General features: G+C 42.7%; 1 protein-coding gene across 2 annotated transcripts in view; it reads left to right on the top strand.

The window, feature by feature from the left end:
- Positions 1–16,750, top strand: part of LOC114452015 (adenosine kinase-like) — an 89,664-nt gene that overhangs the window by 58,596 nt on the left and 14,318 nt on the right. For both annotated transcript variants that reach the window (XM_028431080.1, XM_028431081.1), the window contains exon 7: positions 6,726–6,896. In XM_028431080.1, the coding sequence (XP_028286881.1) occupies positions 6,726–6,896 (171 nt within the window). The remainder of the gene's footprint in view (positions 1–6,725; positions 6,897–16,750) is intronic.

The following is a 16,750-nucleotide window of genomic DNA, read 5'->3' as shown; positions in this document are numbered from 1 at the left end:
ATATGTATCAAATTAACTCTTAGCAACGGGGCCTCCAAGCTCCCTGCCCTTGTCTTTTCAGCAATCAGAGCTTTGTTATTTTAGTCTTTCAACCAAAACCAAACTGGATTCAATGGCTTCAGCAATTACCTGTAATTTTCCAACCTGGTGCTCTAGCTTTCACCGGAGCGACTCTGAACAGTGAAAGATTGTCTCGTCAGTTCCTCATTTTTAGTGTTTGAGTTAAGTGCACTAATTCTTTTCACATCCACAGAGTGGCACATTTGGAAATGTTCACTTCCCAGCAGCAGGAATGTCTGCGGAGCTTCGGTTTCTCTCTGTGCACAACCTTCGAGTCACTGAAACTAGAAACCCCTCTGCAGTGTCGACACTCTGACACCGAACCTCTGCTTTATACATCTGACCCATATATTAATATGTCCTTTCAAGCCGGTTCAGATGGGACAACTCCGCAGCTCAGACATCTGTTTTCACATGGCAGACTTTTATCCCGTTTTTCCATCGACCCCCACTAACTCTCCTTTCCATTCCCCATCCAGTTCTCAAATCGTGTAAGAGACTACAGGAGCTCGACTTTAAAAGTGTGTGTTTGTGTGAGCCGGAGTGATGTTTCCCCTTCAGAGGTACTGAAGGAGAGAGAACTGCTCGCACTAAAATGCTAATTAAGTGCAGTGTGGCAGACAAGGACACTTGAGAGTGTATGCATTAGCAAATTTTAACTCCCTGCAAACCAAACAGTTTGTTCTGGGCTAATCTCCCAATGATGGAGGCAAGAACAACACTGGAAACTGGAGAGACTAGAAATATAAACTTTCTGTAGAACATAAAGCAAAAAAAGAGGAGTCTGGCTTTCTTGTTCATTACTAAAATAACACAATTTTAGGAGAAGAAAGCATCTCTTCTTTTTCATTTCATCTCTCTACAGAGGTAACATATGGTATCTGTAAGGGAGAGTCCGTTTGTGCTATGCGGTGAATTATTTTGTGGATTAGTATTGGCATTTAAATGCTCTTGGCTTTGAATCTTGTCTGTTTTAGATCTTAAGTACATTCCTTGGCAACCCGCTCTCCTTCTCAGGCTGGCCTCTTCCCCCGGCCAACACATTTTTGAAACTGTAGAGCTTAACAGGAGAGCAAAAAGGCAGCCATTTGAAAAGACCCTGAAGCTGATCTTGAATTACTTTTTGGTGAGATACCACTCAAATCAAACCAATTCCTCCAATGTTGTGATGCCAACAAAACCTTAACCTCAAGTTGGGGTTCTTTCTTTCTTCTTTCTCTCTCTGGTACTTACTCTGTTACAGAGTGGAGGTGTCTGAGGTTAATGTAATTATGGTCTCAGATGGTTGTACAAATTTTAGTCTTGTAGTGTGACACACCCTCCTCTCAAGCTGTTGCTGCAAGTTAGCTCTAATGTCTTCCTGATTAAGATGACTTCGGCCAGATATATTTGTTTTTTGCCCTGACCCTCTAGTTGCATCTCTGTATTTCCCACAAGACACCTTTATGACATCAGGGAAAAATATCCCAGCATTAAAATGGGGTAATATTTAAACCAGAGCAAATGTTTCAGGAATAAATACTGCAGCAGTTAGTAAGTGATGCCTCTGCGAAAGTGTTCGTGGCCCGTTTATGTTGCCCTGGAGATCCCGGACGACACGATAGCCTCCCTTTCCTCATCTCTAAGCGACCTTTAAAAATCACAGCCCTCCCCTCTGTTTCCAGTACAGTTGGCCTCCCTCCAGCCCCCTCAGAAGAAGTGGATGAATTCCTAGATGTCTGATAAGCTCAACCAGAACATGATTCTTAATGGAAGAGAGAAGAAGAAGAGGCAGATGCTATCAGCGTGCTTGAATTGCCTCACAGCAGATCAAACATCCTAAAAGTGCAGCGAATGCTGAATCATGTTGCGAGGTTGTTACACATTTATCTTCTCTGTTGGTTTAATTGAACTTGTTTCCAAATGAAACCAACTGGCCATTTCGATGCAAACAAAACATCATTAGCATTGTGAAAGTCCCAGTTGCTTTGTAGCTTTTCCCCCCCACTCATTTTCCTTTGAAATCAAAAGCCTTAAATGAGCTCTTTTCATCCTTGTAATTTTTTTCCCTCCACACAAGGCACTTTGTGACACCATTAATCACTTACCTCTGTTTGTTTGTCCTCTTTCTTTCTCCTGTTTATCGAGCCAGAGACTGACACAGATTCCCCCACCCTCCCCATCATGTGTGATGGTCTTGTTTGTCCCTGTGTGTTTGTGTGTAAAACAGCAGGACCTTCAGGATCAGGGAGTAAAATATATCTCGCAACACTAGTGTAGCGTGCCAGAGGTGTCTTGATGGAGATGGAGTCATACTGAGCTAATGAAGCTCCAAACCTCAGCTATCGATCCACCTCGCAACGGTGCTTTACAGAGATAACTGAGGAGGAGAGCAGTGTGTGGCATCACGCGCGCTCTGATCTGTGTGACATCTAATTCTGTGTAATGAACCCTGTGCACCAAAGAGCATGATGGGGGGCTTTCTATGGTAATGACAGGGATAGCATGGCCTGGGCGGCTTTTGAGAAGCCTTGAAACACAGCCGGTTAGCTTGCAGTGTTTTCAGCAATTTACCACTTGAATGAAATGCCAAAAAGGGAGAAATGCTGGAATTTTAATGCTATGTAGTAGTTTTAATTTGAAACAGTTACACTTGGTGTTATTGGTTGTAGACTTTATTTCTACTTCTCTACTTTGTAACTACCATTGCAACTCCTGTCTACTCACCACAGCTGGCAGCCTGTCTGTTCTGGAAGAGAAATCCTCACTCTTAGTGTCATCTAGAGGTTTCTACCATTTTTATTCTGATAAGGTTTTTCTGTGTGTATGTGATAGAAGCTTTTCCTCACCTGAATTGAAGGTCTGGAGCCACATTAGGCTTTCTTTCGACTGAAGCTCAGTCTAGAAAAAGGATCTGATACCACGGTTCCAGTTTGAGTAATAGCTAAATACTGAGCAGCAAGATCACAAACTGTGAGCAGCGTGTCAGAGCAATGATTTGCTACAATGGTCTGGTAGTGTGACATTGTACTAAACAGGATAAAGGCACACAGCTAGAATAATGACTCTCATCAAGGGTTTCTATTGGCCAGCAGGATTACAATAGAAACCACATCAACAGCGGTAGAAAATGAACCCCCAGAATGCACTGGGCTCCCTGCCCTCTTGGTCGGTGTATGACAGTATGACATAAAACATTTATAGGATGCTTTTCACACAGTAATGTTGCCATTAGTAGCAAAATATTTAATACTAATCCTCTTACTTTGTTGGCTTTGGTCATTTATTCCTGCTTTCAGGAGTCATGGGGCTTGTATCCAGTAGTTGATATGATATCGATCTACCTATTGATCACTATCAGGGCTGATTGGTGAGATTGGTGAATCTCTGCTTACATCAAAACAGAATTCTCCTGTTCAAAACAAGCCACTATGCTAAATAGTCATGCTCTAATGGGAAGTTGTTATACATTTCTTAGTTAGGACAGGCTGGACCACCAGGTAGTTGCTATATTCTAAAACTACAAAGTGAGATTGAGTGAAAAAATGCAAAGTGTGTCTTTAGAGCCAAAGAGATCGGCATTAAAAATGCCATAAAAATATTGAAAGCTCTCTTGAGTGAAACCTGAAATGTCTGATTGCATAAATAAACTTGACTAAGATCTGGGGATTTGATTAAATTTACTGCAATTGCAGTGGATTTAATTACTCTTTTCACTGACATGGTGATGGTTTAAATTCCCTCCATCATTCCTGAGTAATAGGAAGTGTCAAATAAAACCTTCATGACACAGTACTTTGAACACTCCCCCTTCTCCCTGCAGAATTAAAATAGACCTGGAACAAAAAAAAGCTTTTCCTTTTCCGTGACCACCTCTGCTGCCGGTGCAAATGAAAATGCCCTTCCCAAAATAGATCATTTTTACCCTTCAGATGTCCACTTTTATTTTAAGCCCAGTGACACCATGTCATCCATCACACCCAGCTTTTCAGATGTGAGCAGCCCCGGGGAAAACACTGATACAATGCAGAGAGAAGTGTAATAGCATGCTGCTGCTATGTAGTTAGGATCTCTATGGTAAGATCACCACTAATTTCATCTCAGAGTAGCATTTAGACATTTTCTTTGTCTGAGTAAAGTGGAAGTCATTCCTCTTTTTAGGGTAAACATTGAAAATGGATGCCCTGCCTTTCCAACTCTTCCCTCAAATTACCACTTGACATGGCCAAACATCGCTCCGCATTATTGTCTGCCAGGAAAATGCATTTCTGAATGCTTTATTGAATGTTTTGGCTGGTTGGAAATTGTATGAAGTGTACCCAGCACTTTGATCATCTTGACCTGGAAACGTGATAGTCACCCCACTTCACAGGGTTCTCTGACACCTGGGAAACCAGATCTGGTATTCTTGATACATGATCTGCACCACAGCACTAAAGACTTAACTTCTCCTGTTTCGCAGTCAGCAGAGAATACTGATGGTAACTGGAATTTCACATGGCTCAGACTGAGGCTTTTTTTCCCACAAGCCACTGGAGTCACAACATTTGGAGTGTGGTGGAAAAAAGTGGCCTGTATGATTTTTATGAACGAGATTCCTGCAGAATGACTGTGACTTTGAACACTGTAAGACTCACACTGGAAGTTGATTATTTATGACAGATGTTAAACAGCTACAAATGACTCTGTGCTGAAAGACAGATACATGCTTTACTTGAATCATCAATCATATTTTTTGCACTTGATTTTATGTGGAGAGAACTTGCCTAATATCATAAGTAACCTTTTGTTAAATAATGCTATGGCTTTCAGCTGTTCCTTATGTTTCATTATAGTACATTGTTACAAATGTAATAGGTCACAGATTCCTGTGTTTAAAATGTAATTATTAATTCATCAAAGTAAGTAAAGGCTCGTCTCAACCCTGTCCCACTACACAGTGCGTGAAGTAAGGTCATATCATCTGTCCAGGGAGCATACATTGAAGAGTAGGCTTCTTTTTTTGCTGTGTTTTGTGCTACATCTTCGTGAAAACAATCCCCAAACTCCCACTTTCTAATTTTTCTGGAGTTGGATGGAGTCATATTTACTGTTTGGGGAACAGACATTAGATGGAGGAGAGCACCATCCTAGGTTATTTTTAGCCTTTTTTTCCCAGTTTCTCCTTGCTCATGGGTGGCTCATCCCAATTCTAGAGTGTATGTTTTGTTAAATACGTTGCATCATAGTGGACTTGGGAATTTTTTTTTAGTACAGCATAGATGTTGTGCTTTTAGGAACCATTAAAAATATTACAGATCAGAGCAATTTAATGTGATGGCAGCAAGACTGGTTCTGAGTTTAGAAGTAAATTACACAGAGCCAGTGTGTGATTAGAGAAGCTGTGGCATGGCTTTTAAAGTTCACCACCCCTCAGGATATTTGATCGAGCCACTAGCCTTTGATCAGTGTTAACATTACAGTAAGCATGACAGTTTATTTTCAGCTACCAAAAAAACGTTTGTGTCAGAAAACAATCTCCCCTTCCTCTGACACGTTGGCACACCGCAAAAGAAAAATGTCAGGGTCAGTGATGGGCCATTAGCCCAGAGTGAGTTCCTTTTGTGCTCCCAGACTCAATGAAAACACCTTTTTTAGTTTTCAACAGATGGTACCACGACACACAAACCACATCCTGACCTGGACATTAACTTAAAGACATTTCCAAAAGGACTGAGAACGACTGATTAGAGAGCAAATGACAGCATGAATGTGTAATAAAGAACTCATCTGCTTTGCACGGTGGCATTGTAATGCCTTGTACATTTGATTGACTACACAGTCACCTTCTATTCAATGGTAATATACCCTTTCTTTTTTCACAGAGGTCGCTCCTCTGTAGCTGCAAATGTCATGGTGCTTTAATGAGAACTGCACTGTAGTCCACAATGGAAGCTTTTCAGCCAGATTAAATGTATCACTGTGCTGAAACTTTCCTTTCCTCCCCCCTCCCCTTTGCCCCTATTGTGACACAGTGGTTTTACAGAGCAGCTTGTTGCTGAAAAACAAGGTTAAGAAGATCAGTATCAAAGGAGGAGTGTTTTTGTGTGGCTTGCAGGAGAGTCTCGCTTCAGGTTTCCACCTGAAACACAAAGGTGTTTTCTTACCTGATTTGTATTCATTCACACAATGAGTGGGCCTGCCTCTCTTGTTTCCAAGTAAGGAGAGTCCAGACAAGACTTTTGTTCACCCTATCATCGGATACGTGCATGTTGCTTCCTCCAGTACGAGCCTTGGAGCCCTGCCACAGGCTTTGTCCTGGATGGATTTTTTCCTGCCCTTTTTCCTCTTCTTTGTTGCTCTATGTTCTAAGAATCCATTTCAGATAAATGTTTGAGCATGGCTGCTGTTTTTTTCTTCTTCTTCTGGCTCTTGTGTTATTTCAATGATATGAAGCCATGTCACCCTAAAACTGCCTTGTCAGAATCCGAAACCCACAAATTAGCAGTTGAAAGTGTTTCAGTTCACAGGAGCCTGCTGCAGTTCACTCCATTCTGGCCCATGTTACGCTGTCAAAACAGAGATAATGCTGCCTGTACAGTACGCTGCTGGACTGTACAGAATCATTTGTGTGATTCAGCTGAAGTCAGTCAAACTTCTGAAAACTGAGAGTAGTAAATATTGTTGTCCTCTGACTTCTGTTTTAGGGTTTTTTCCTGACTGTGTCCCCGGAGTCAATCCTCAAGGTGGCAAAGCATGCTTCAGATAAGAACAAGATCTTCTGCATGAACCTCTCAGCACCATTCATCAGCCAGTTCTTTAAAGAGCCCTTGATGAAGATTATGCCTTACGTCGACATCTTGTTTGGCAATGAGACGGTAAGTGAGATGTGTTCAGTCCACAGATGTGTAAGTGTTTGTTTTTGTCTTTGTGACTAGGGTAAGGTCAGTCAAAGCTGTTTTGTTTTCAGCTGTTTAGCATTAAATCTTACTGAATCTTACTATATGAAGCCATGTAAATGACTGCAGTATAACATTATATCTCTTCAGCTTAAGGAGAACTCAAACTGATGTGTCCACACTTTGATTCGACTCACTGTCCTTCTCAGTATCCATTAAACCTCTCACTTATCACTGCCCCATAAAAAAGATGAATAAAAATTAGCCGAGTCATCATTCATCTCAATCGCGTCACTGTTTCACGCCGGCTGATCTATTGATTTTTCAAAGCTTTGTGGAAGTGAGTAGCCGCTGGAGGTCAAGCTGTGGTCACAGACCGTGGTGCTGCTGGCAAGTATCCCCTAACAGGCCAGATGAGCTTGAATCGAAAGCACCACCTGGACAAACTGCACCTTCGAGGGGAGTTTGGAGAAAGAGGGGAGTGGATGTTTACTGGACTGAACTTGCCTCCCCACTGCTAAAGCTACTAAACAGAGTCCTGTCTTCGGGTTAGAGATGGGGTCCACAGACCAGGACAGAGCTGGAAGAAACTGCTCAGCATTTGAGGATTTATTACTGTTGCTGACTTCAGCTTTTTCCTCTTTTCCTTTCCGCTCCCTACATAAGACCTCTCTTTTACATATGCACTTCTTTCTCCTGCTCCCTAATTGCTGTGAGGAACGATTCTGTCTCCTAAAGCATGCTGTACATTTTGCAAACGTTATGTATTTTCAGGTGGGTGGTACTGTAACTGTTTGCTTAAGAAGTTTGCTCACACCTCCAGTCATTACAGTTTAATGGCTCTGGATAATTGCAATGTATGTTTGTTGAAGGAGATTATCTTCTGGAGATTCTGTCAGGGCTTGCTCTAAGGAACTGAACCCGCCAAAATAAGAGACTCAGTGAGAAACAGAGCAGATATTCACTGCTCAGCAGCCTCAAGCAGTGAGGTCTTCAAGAGTCTGTATAGGACTAATGCCTGTCCAGAGTGTTTTGACTCCTTTTGGCCTTCCCCAGTGTTGGCTGCTGGGAGGAGGGAGCGAGGAATGACTGCTCATACAGTCAAGCCCCAGACCTCCCATTGTGCACTAGCCAGACAAGGTTGGCGGTCATGCAGTGGTGCATGGTGAGTGACAGGCAACAGGGCTGCCTCACCCATGCTTACCACCCTACGCCCCCCTTTCCTGGCCCCTCTGGCCGTCCTCTCACCCCAACTTCCACCCCCCAATGTGATGGATATGCCTCAGCCCGCGATGCTTTCATAACAAGTCAGTGACAGTCAGGATCATGCAGACTGACTCCTATAGCCTTGCAGAATGTGCCATAAGGGAAGGCTAATGTGTCTGCCTGTCTCTGCTTTCCTCTCCCACACGCACTGAGTCACCATACAGAGCTACCCTCACTTGGGGAAATATGTTTAAAGCAGCTGTAAGATCTCATGTTTTGAAGGCGACTTGTAATAAATGTGAGTGTAGTTAGATTTTTAAAAGAATCGAACGCTGCATTATTGGTCATGACTGCGAACTTATTTCAACCAGATCACTTTGAAATTCCAAAACAGACGTCCAACACCACAGACTTCAAAAATGTCAATAGCCTCTGTTTCTTCTCTAGTTTTTGCCTCCTTCTGATGTTGAAATGTGACTGAGTCCACGCAGGGTAATTCTGCTATAACTCGATCCTGCTGGTACTTGTTTGAAACCTGGCATCAGCAGGCCCTGCCTGGCCTATCGGCAGCCTCATGCTTATATAACAGTCTCCCATCCATCCTGTAATTACTGCCTTTTTGGGGCATAGTGTAGTGTCTGTTCCTTTGCTGGCGGGGGGTGGAGAGCGACGCCGTTTCTGCGCCGCCTGGGCCTCTGAGATGGTGCCGAAGGAGGCACACAGACATCAGACGCTGCTTCACTTAATTGGCAAACATGTCGTGTGATAACCTGGGAACAGCGCAGGCCTAATTGAGTCCTCCTGTGCTGTCCTCCTCTGACTACCTGACATGGAACCCAGGGCATTACATTTCCCTCCATTTAATGGCCGCAGTTAATTAGGCCCGAATGAGGGAATCATTACCGCTGGAAAAACCACATGCCAGTGGATTCGCCGATAAAATTAGCCACAATTTGCTTTTGCTATTTGAGCATAAGAGATAAACCACACAATGGGAGGGAGAGGACTGGATCATTACTAGTGGATTTGTATTTGGGAATTTTAGACATATCATAGACAAATGGAACGATTAATCAGGACTGAATTAATCACCCTGACTGATGTTTTTTTTAAGCTGGGATTCATGGCTTTCTCACTTCAAATCATTTCATGTCCCTGTGCAAATGGTCTAAAAACGAGCTTTCTTAATAAAACCATACTGCAGATGAGGAGCTTAGTGTTTTTGCCTCACAGCCAACACACCAAAACCTCCTCACTGCTCTGCCATTAACATTATATACACCCCCGTACAGGAGCTCCACAGGCCTCCCATCGCTGTCCAATGCATTCTGCAGCTCCACTCTCACAGGGAGCTTATTTATATGGGTCCCAGCTCCGTCTTCCAAACGAGAGACAGTCATTGTAATTGAATACTCAATAGGTGAGCCATTTAACAAAAGTGGAAATGGCGTTCGGCTATGTATTAATGTGCTTTGCTGAGGCAAAAGGAGCCATCATCATTTCAATGTTCAAGCTGTTTTAAAAGAGCATTTAGGCTGCCATCTCTCCAGGCCATGAGAGCAAAATGACACGGATTTCTTCCTCTGTACTTTGTGTGGATGCTCCTCGCCTAATATTTTGTATGGTTATCTTGCTTATTTTCCCATCCATCCCTCAGCACCTCTCCGTGATCTAGGTGGAGGGATACAAGCAGCTCTACAGAAGGTTATTGTCATGAAAAGCCCCTCAGGCCTTTTGGCTCTCAGCCCTATTTTTCTTCCATCTGCATGCAGTGTGTGTGTGTGTGTGTCGGGTGGGTTAGTGGGGGATCTAATGATTTTTCCAGGACAGACTGAAGTGGGTGTACAAGTGTATATATATATATACATGTGTGTGTGTGAATGGAAAAAAAAAGGCAGGCAGAGGAGATACATGGGCAATATGGCGTCATTTCTTAACATCTCTCCAGATTCGTCATCTGGCTTTGTTTGTTTGATAGACTGCTTGGAATTCTTATCTCTGTGGCGAGGCCCGTGGCTGTTTATCGCCTCAGTGACGTGTGCGGGGCTGTGGAAGTACGTGCTCTCTCCTGTCAGTATGTGTGGGTGATGGCAAGTTCACTAAAGACCCCTTAGGGTATGAGGGGTGTTCTTGCAAAAAAAAAAAAAACTGGGAGAGAGAATTTCCCCTTGACAGCTTACCCACAGCAGACTCAAGATGTGCTTCTCAATGGTAGCTGGGGGAAAATATCCTGTCTCACTGCCTAAAACAAAGAGATGCGAGAGCCAGATTAGCGTATTACCGAAACAGCTTTCCTTTTAGGCGCTTCTCTCTCTCTCTCTCCTCCTGTCAGAGCTGTCTGCAGAGAACAGGCAAGAACATGAGACATTAACCTCTATGTGTTTATTCACAAGGCCCCACAGGCCAACTGGGAGGATGAACACAGAACCATCTCTAAAGCCAGTGAAGCGGAACAATCACAATGTGTCATTGGAGGAAAAGACATGAAGTATTAGCTGCTGCTCTCCTTTGTGTCTTTCACAACTGAATTTTAATTGAATGTGCTATTTCTGTGATGAGTCACATGCCTTGCGTTCAGTGCCAGGGTACATTGACCTTCACTGTGACGTACAGTCGGTGAGTTGTATGATGAGTCATCGCGCATTAGCTGTGGATGACTTTCTAAATGCGAAAGCTGCACTCTTTTAATATTATTTATTTTTCTCTTTCTTTTTGGATGGTGGTTTGATATAAATTGATTATTTTCTTCTATTTATAACTGATGACGAGGAATCACGCTGAACAAAGTCTTGGCTTTAAAGCAAGATTATGTAAATTTCACTGTTGTTGAATTTCCAAGATTGTCTGGAATCTTTTGCATTATTTACATCAGTGGTTTTCAGTCAGTGTTGCCTCGGGGTCCGAATTTGCATCATGTCACAGTCCACACAGAGACATTATATCACATTGGCGGTAGATTAAAGTCCGAGATCTTGTTGCAGTTATGAGACAATGCTAATCAGAGTGCTGCTCTTTAGTATTAATTTTACATAAGTGAAGCAATTTATGTCTTGCAGCTCTCTGGAGCATTCATCCAAACATTCAGAGTCCAGCTTATATGTGCGGGGTCTGTTCAGTACATTAACTGACAGAAAATTGACAGCCATCCATCTCGACGATTATCACTCATTGTACATCCATAGTGATACAGACAATAAGTTTAAAGTTGATCAGAATGTTGTCAACAAGAGTGAACACACATATGCAGACCTGACATGACCTTTTTTTACACAACACACTAAAAGTACTTCTTTAAATAAAGCTGATATGTTGTGCAAATGTATTGCCGTCCAAAGTTACTCACTGCCTCTGGGAGCAGACTCTTCAGTAGCCAGACAGTGTTTGTGCAGATGTAGAAAGGTGTAGCCTGTGATTGGTTTGTTTGTCAGTCAGTCACAGACGTCTGCTATTCTGCATAAATTGTGTGCATAACTTTAGGATTTCATTTGGAACATGGGAGATTCTGCTTTTTCTTCTTCTTTTAAAACGAGGTCAGAGACAAAAAGTTTGGAAAACACATTACTCAGTCATAAAGTGTCACTACAATTAACCCATCAGTTTTTTTCCTGTGTGTGCACAGCCAGAGAGACGATTCAGTTCAGAAGAAGAATGGTCTCTCTGACATTCCTCTGTTTTTCCTGGCTGCCTGTTTGCGAGTCATGGTACTTTGGGAGCCAGCATGGCTCCACCAGAGGAGTCCGACTAACCACTATAATTGTGCCGTGCCGAGGCCGCCTTTCCCAACCCTGAGATTGAACCATGAAATATTCGAAAATGCCGGGGTTAAGAGAAGGGGGTCGCTGGCAGTGCAACATGAAATGTGAGACCACAGAGCATCTTTAACAAGGAGGCAGATAGAAAGCCAGCCAGTCGGGCAGCCGGGGCACACTGTGGAGTCCTCTGAAGGAGAATAATTATGGATGTAAGAGGAGATATTGCGCTGGGAGCAGATCAATAGTGGCCACGTTCAGCTGGTGCTGAGGCCAGTATATTTCTGTCACAGCAGGAGAGAGTGCAAGATATCAGCTTGTTGCTGGAGGGACTTGCAGAAGTTTGAACACCGGCAGGTTTCCCAGATACCCCTACAATCCCAATGCCTGTCCTCCTCCCAAATCACTGCTGCTTAGAGTTTGGCTGGCTTCTTCCCCCTCCCCATCTCCAATCCTCTTATCCACACAGAGTTGGCGGGAGGACTGGCCTTTGTCTAATCATGATTGTATTCCCACAGTCCAGACTATATAGTCATGTTTTCCAGTGTCATTTAGAGGTCTCCCGTCTTTGGATAAGAGAATGACACAAAGACACAAGTAACGATCACAACATCGTCCCACCAGTTAAATCAAACTAATTTATCGATCTACACATAATGGAACCTATGGGCTTACTTCAGAACAATCTGCCCATCAGTCCTGCTTGAACTGCATGAACCGTTCTTTATTGGGCTTGTATCATGCCAAGTTTTTTTTTTTCAAGAAGAGCCATGTGGTGAATTTGCCCTCCCTGCAACATCTCTCACATGTTACCCTGCATACATCTGAAATGATGTAGCCTCCTCATTTTAGGGCTCCTGCCCTCCATGCAGACTTTCATCTGGCCAATAGCCATCTTGTGCCATTTCCACAGATAGCACACACACAAACACACTAAACATCATCTTGCTGTTTTTTGGTATGGCCAATTTATTCAGACAAAGCTCTCATGTCCCCTGTGCACACAAATGGTTTGAATTATTTGGAGAGCTTTTCCCCCCCCTCCCTGGGTTTTTCATTGTCTGAGGCATGCAAGTCCCTCCAGAGCAGATCTTTGTTTCTCATTAGGAGGTAAATAGAGCAGGCCAAATGCTCGCATGTTTATTATACACAGGAGGGTATGGTCACTGTTCTCAACAGTTGGCTGCAGAGGGAGAAAAAAAAGCTGTTTGCTTTCTTGACCTTTGTCTGCAAGAGCCTGCAACCAAATGTCTGTTGAATTTACTGGATAATAAGCTGCGAGAAACTGATGGACTGCAAGGAAGTTGAGTTCAACCTCATCAAAAGTTTTTTTGTTGTGCACTTTTCAACAAAAAGTGATTTTTATCCAGAGTGAAAAATGAATGTATAATCATAATCACCATTCAGAGGTCATTATTTGAAGCAAAGTTTACACAGCTGCACAACTATCAAATATGCATATATTCATACAAAACAGGAGGAAAACAAGAGAATAATTGTACTGGATTGCACAAACATGATGGAAGCAAGCAGACAGAAGGATTTAAATCTTGTTGTTTTCCATAATAAAAACCTTTGTTACACCTCAATAGATAAATATGTGGGTGCCTTTTGATTCACCAGTTTCAGACCAAAAAAATTAGAAAGCAGAGAGAGACACAAATCTTTTATTAAATGACGTGTGCAGTTAAAACTTTAGAACTCTGTGTGTGTGCAGGAAAGTAAAACACATTTCCAAGGCCTTCCACTGCATGTTTATAACTAGAGGGTTTCCAGGCCACCTAAACGCCATGAATGCTAAACATTTTCTAACTTGCTTGTTGCACACACACACACACATCATTTCTATCACTTAAATTGTGAGATAAATTGATTTATTGACCCCGAATATGTGGACCCAAAGAGCTGAAAATCAACAGTGTAAACAGCAAACCACTAACTGTGGAAATACTGGATCCTTAAAAAAATTCAAACAAGTAGACCTTGACCAAATATCCAATAAAACATAGCAGAGCAAAAAGAACAGCTTCACCAAAAGTTCTCAGTTGGTTTTTCTCAAGTATGTCATACAGGCAAGTTTTCAGGAGTGATTTCTGTTGATTTCTCACTTTTTGAGTCAAACTTTTAAGACATATCAAATCTGTTAAGCTAGAATTGTAGTTTGTAAAATATAGATTTGTGTGATCTGGAAGAACATCAAGCATCTAAGCGCTACCAAGCAGGTGTGACGTGAGTTAAACTGCGTCCTCTTCACCAAGGAGACCTGAAAAACCACAACATATCACATGGAAGACAAGAAACATAAACAATCCTGGGCACATGGAATGACACAGGAGGCGAGACTGAGATAAGGAGAGAGATCCAGATCAAAACAACCTGGAATGACGCACCAACACCCAGGACAGAAAGAGAGCCAAGTTTTGGGAGCTAGTTAAAAGCTGCTGCATTATCTCTGCTTGTTGAGCACACCAGTTCATCCACTGTTTTCCCTTCATCCGCTTCCTTCAGAGATAGCCAGTTTCTGGTAGTCCGACGCTGTGTGCTGACCCCTTGTTAGAGCCCAGAGGTGAGATGTGTGATAGAGGCCCTCAGCGCTGATAAGGCCATCAGGCTGATAACTAACTCCCCCCCAGCACAAAGCTTCTGCTGCCACTGCCACAGCTTCCATTAGCCCCAACAGGCTGACTGAATGCCTGTCTGGTCCCTCCTGCTCTATCTGAGGTTACATCCTCCGTTCTGAGCCCCTTATGCAAACTCTGCTGTGCCATTCTAAGATTGCTATCAGCGGAGATATTTATGTACTGCACATGTTTCCGATTGTTTAACCTTTGGACCTGTGCTGTAGGTGCTGCTGCTGTCCCTGTGGGCTTGCTATGAGACCTCTCTGCTGCCCTTGTAGGTAGACTGAGATAGATGGAAGTGGGGGCTGTTGCTAGAAGTGTATAATGGACTGGCAGGCATGAGCAATGTGGAAATCAGTCACATGAAGGCTTAAGTTAACCTTGCTCTTGCTTTTCAGAATTATTCCTAGCAGTGTTTTTCTTGATTTCTCCTTTTCTATTTGCAGGTGCATTCAAATGAAATGGCATATATTGATGCTGAAGATCCAGTTTTTAGTGGACACAAAAATATGCGATCAGGACTTATTTTTATGCAGGAGTGATGTTGTAGTTCACAACAACGCATTAAATAATGAATGTAGCCCGAGGCAGGAAGAGAGATTTGACAGAAGTTGAAAATTAATACCTTTTTATGCACTACAGAAGCTGATGAAAATGTAAATGTGCTCTCACAACAGTACGACATCTGGTGCACAGTGGACTCAGTTATACGAAGTAAATGGAGAGTTATTTCTTAAAAATCACAGTTGTTAACAGTTTGTTTTGTTAGGAAAGTAGTTTTTTTTTTTCAGTGTGGAGATGTAAATCTGAAACTGGTATGCAGATTAAATCTGTGCGATTGTACCTGAGTGTAGGAAAATAACTAGGTGGAGATGAAACATGCCACTTAATGGCTCAGTAAAACCCAAAGTGAAATACCATCAGCTGTTGTTGAGTAAATTCCCAGAGGCAGTAAAAGCGACTCCTGCCTTTCTGGAGTGTGTTGCTCCTGTATGTGTGTGTGTGTTTACCCTCATGTTTGTGGCATGTCATGCTTGAGCAGGATTGCTGCATTCTCCTGGGAGTTTCAGGTGGGCTCGGTACAGGTGATTTATTCCTCCTAATCTGTACTGCACAGTAGCAGGCGGCTGCCTTGCCTCCACCCAGCAGGAGTTAGGTGCTATCAGCTTGCATGATCATATTAATAATCACTTGCGTTTGTTATCAGCCCACATATCTTTGCGGTGGCAGCTTCCTGTTCGGCAGCACCTGGACTCACGCTGGGGGCTGACGTCCTGACATCCAGGTGGAGATTGGTGTGCGACCCAGAGGCTGCGTGAAGGGCACTGACAATCCTCTCCTGTGCCGTCCTCTAGATTAGCAATTTATTCTCCACCCCCCTCTCCACCCACTGCCCTGTAATGTATGCTGTAGTAATCTGGTTGGAAACACTTGAGTTGAATGCCAGATGTTGTTTTTACTGGGCATTTATGAAAGCTGTCTGACTCGCCTCAGTGATGTCTGATGCTTGCATGCAGGGAATGAGGAAAACACGTCACGTAGCATTGTTATATATATCTGCAAGTAGTGATAATTGACTGAATTATTTGACAAGTCATGACCTAGTCATGCTCAGTTTAGTTTAAAACGGTTTCTGCAGTAAGAGACCTGTCATTTCCAGCTGATCTGTTCAGACCTGATAATTTGCTCTCCTCTAGTTTGTACAGTTTCAAAAGCACATTTTGTACAGTGGTGGAAATCAGCTCTGCTCTAAAATAGTTCTCTAAAACTCTGAAGTCTTTAAAATGAAATGCCTATAAAGGAAGACCAAAGGGGTGCTGTTGTAAATAACTTGTAAGGGCTATACCCTCCTCAATACTGTGCCCCTACCTCACACACACACACAATGTCAAATACAATTCAATTTCTGCCTCTGCATCAGCGTGGGCTAACACGGTCAAGCAAATGCTTATTTTCTGAATGGCCTGGGGGAGTTACGCTTTTCAGCTTATCAGCTTTTATTAACCTTAGCACTGAGGTTTGCTCTTTGATTTAGATTCTTTGGAAAACACTGAAATTGGATTTTTTTTTCTTACTCACTCCTGCTGTGACACATGCTCAACAACTTGTTACACAGAAGAGAAAAAACTAATTCTTGCTTACTGATAATATTTTATCCTGCGAGCCATTGGCTTCTTTAGTTCCTTTAATTCTTTTGCCACAAAAAAAACTTTAAGAGTGATGTTCTAATTTCAATTTTTACCCAAAACACTACATT

Source organism: Parambassis ranga, chromosome 19 (genome assembly GCF_900634625.1).
Source record: "Parambassis ranga chromosome 19, fParRan2.1, whole genome shotgun sequence".
Taxonomy (NCBI): domain Eukaryota; kingdom Metazoa; phylum Chordata; class Actinopteri; family Ambassidae; genus Parambassis; species Parambassis ranga.
Note: the sequence above shows the minus strand (reverse complement) of the source record. Positions and strands in the feature narration are given on the sequence as shown.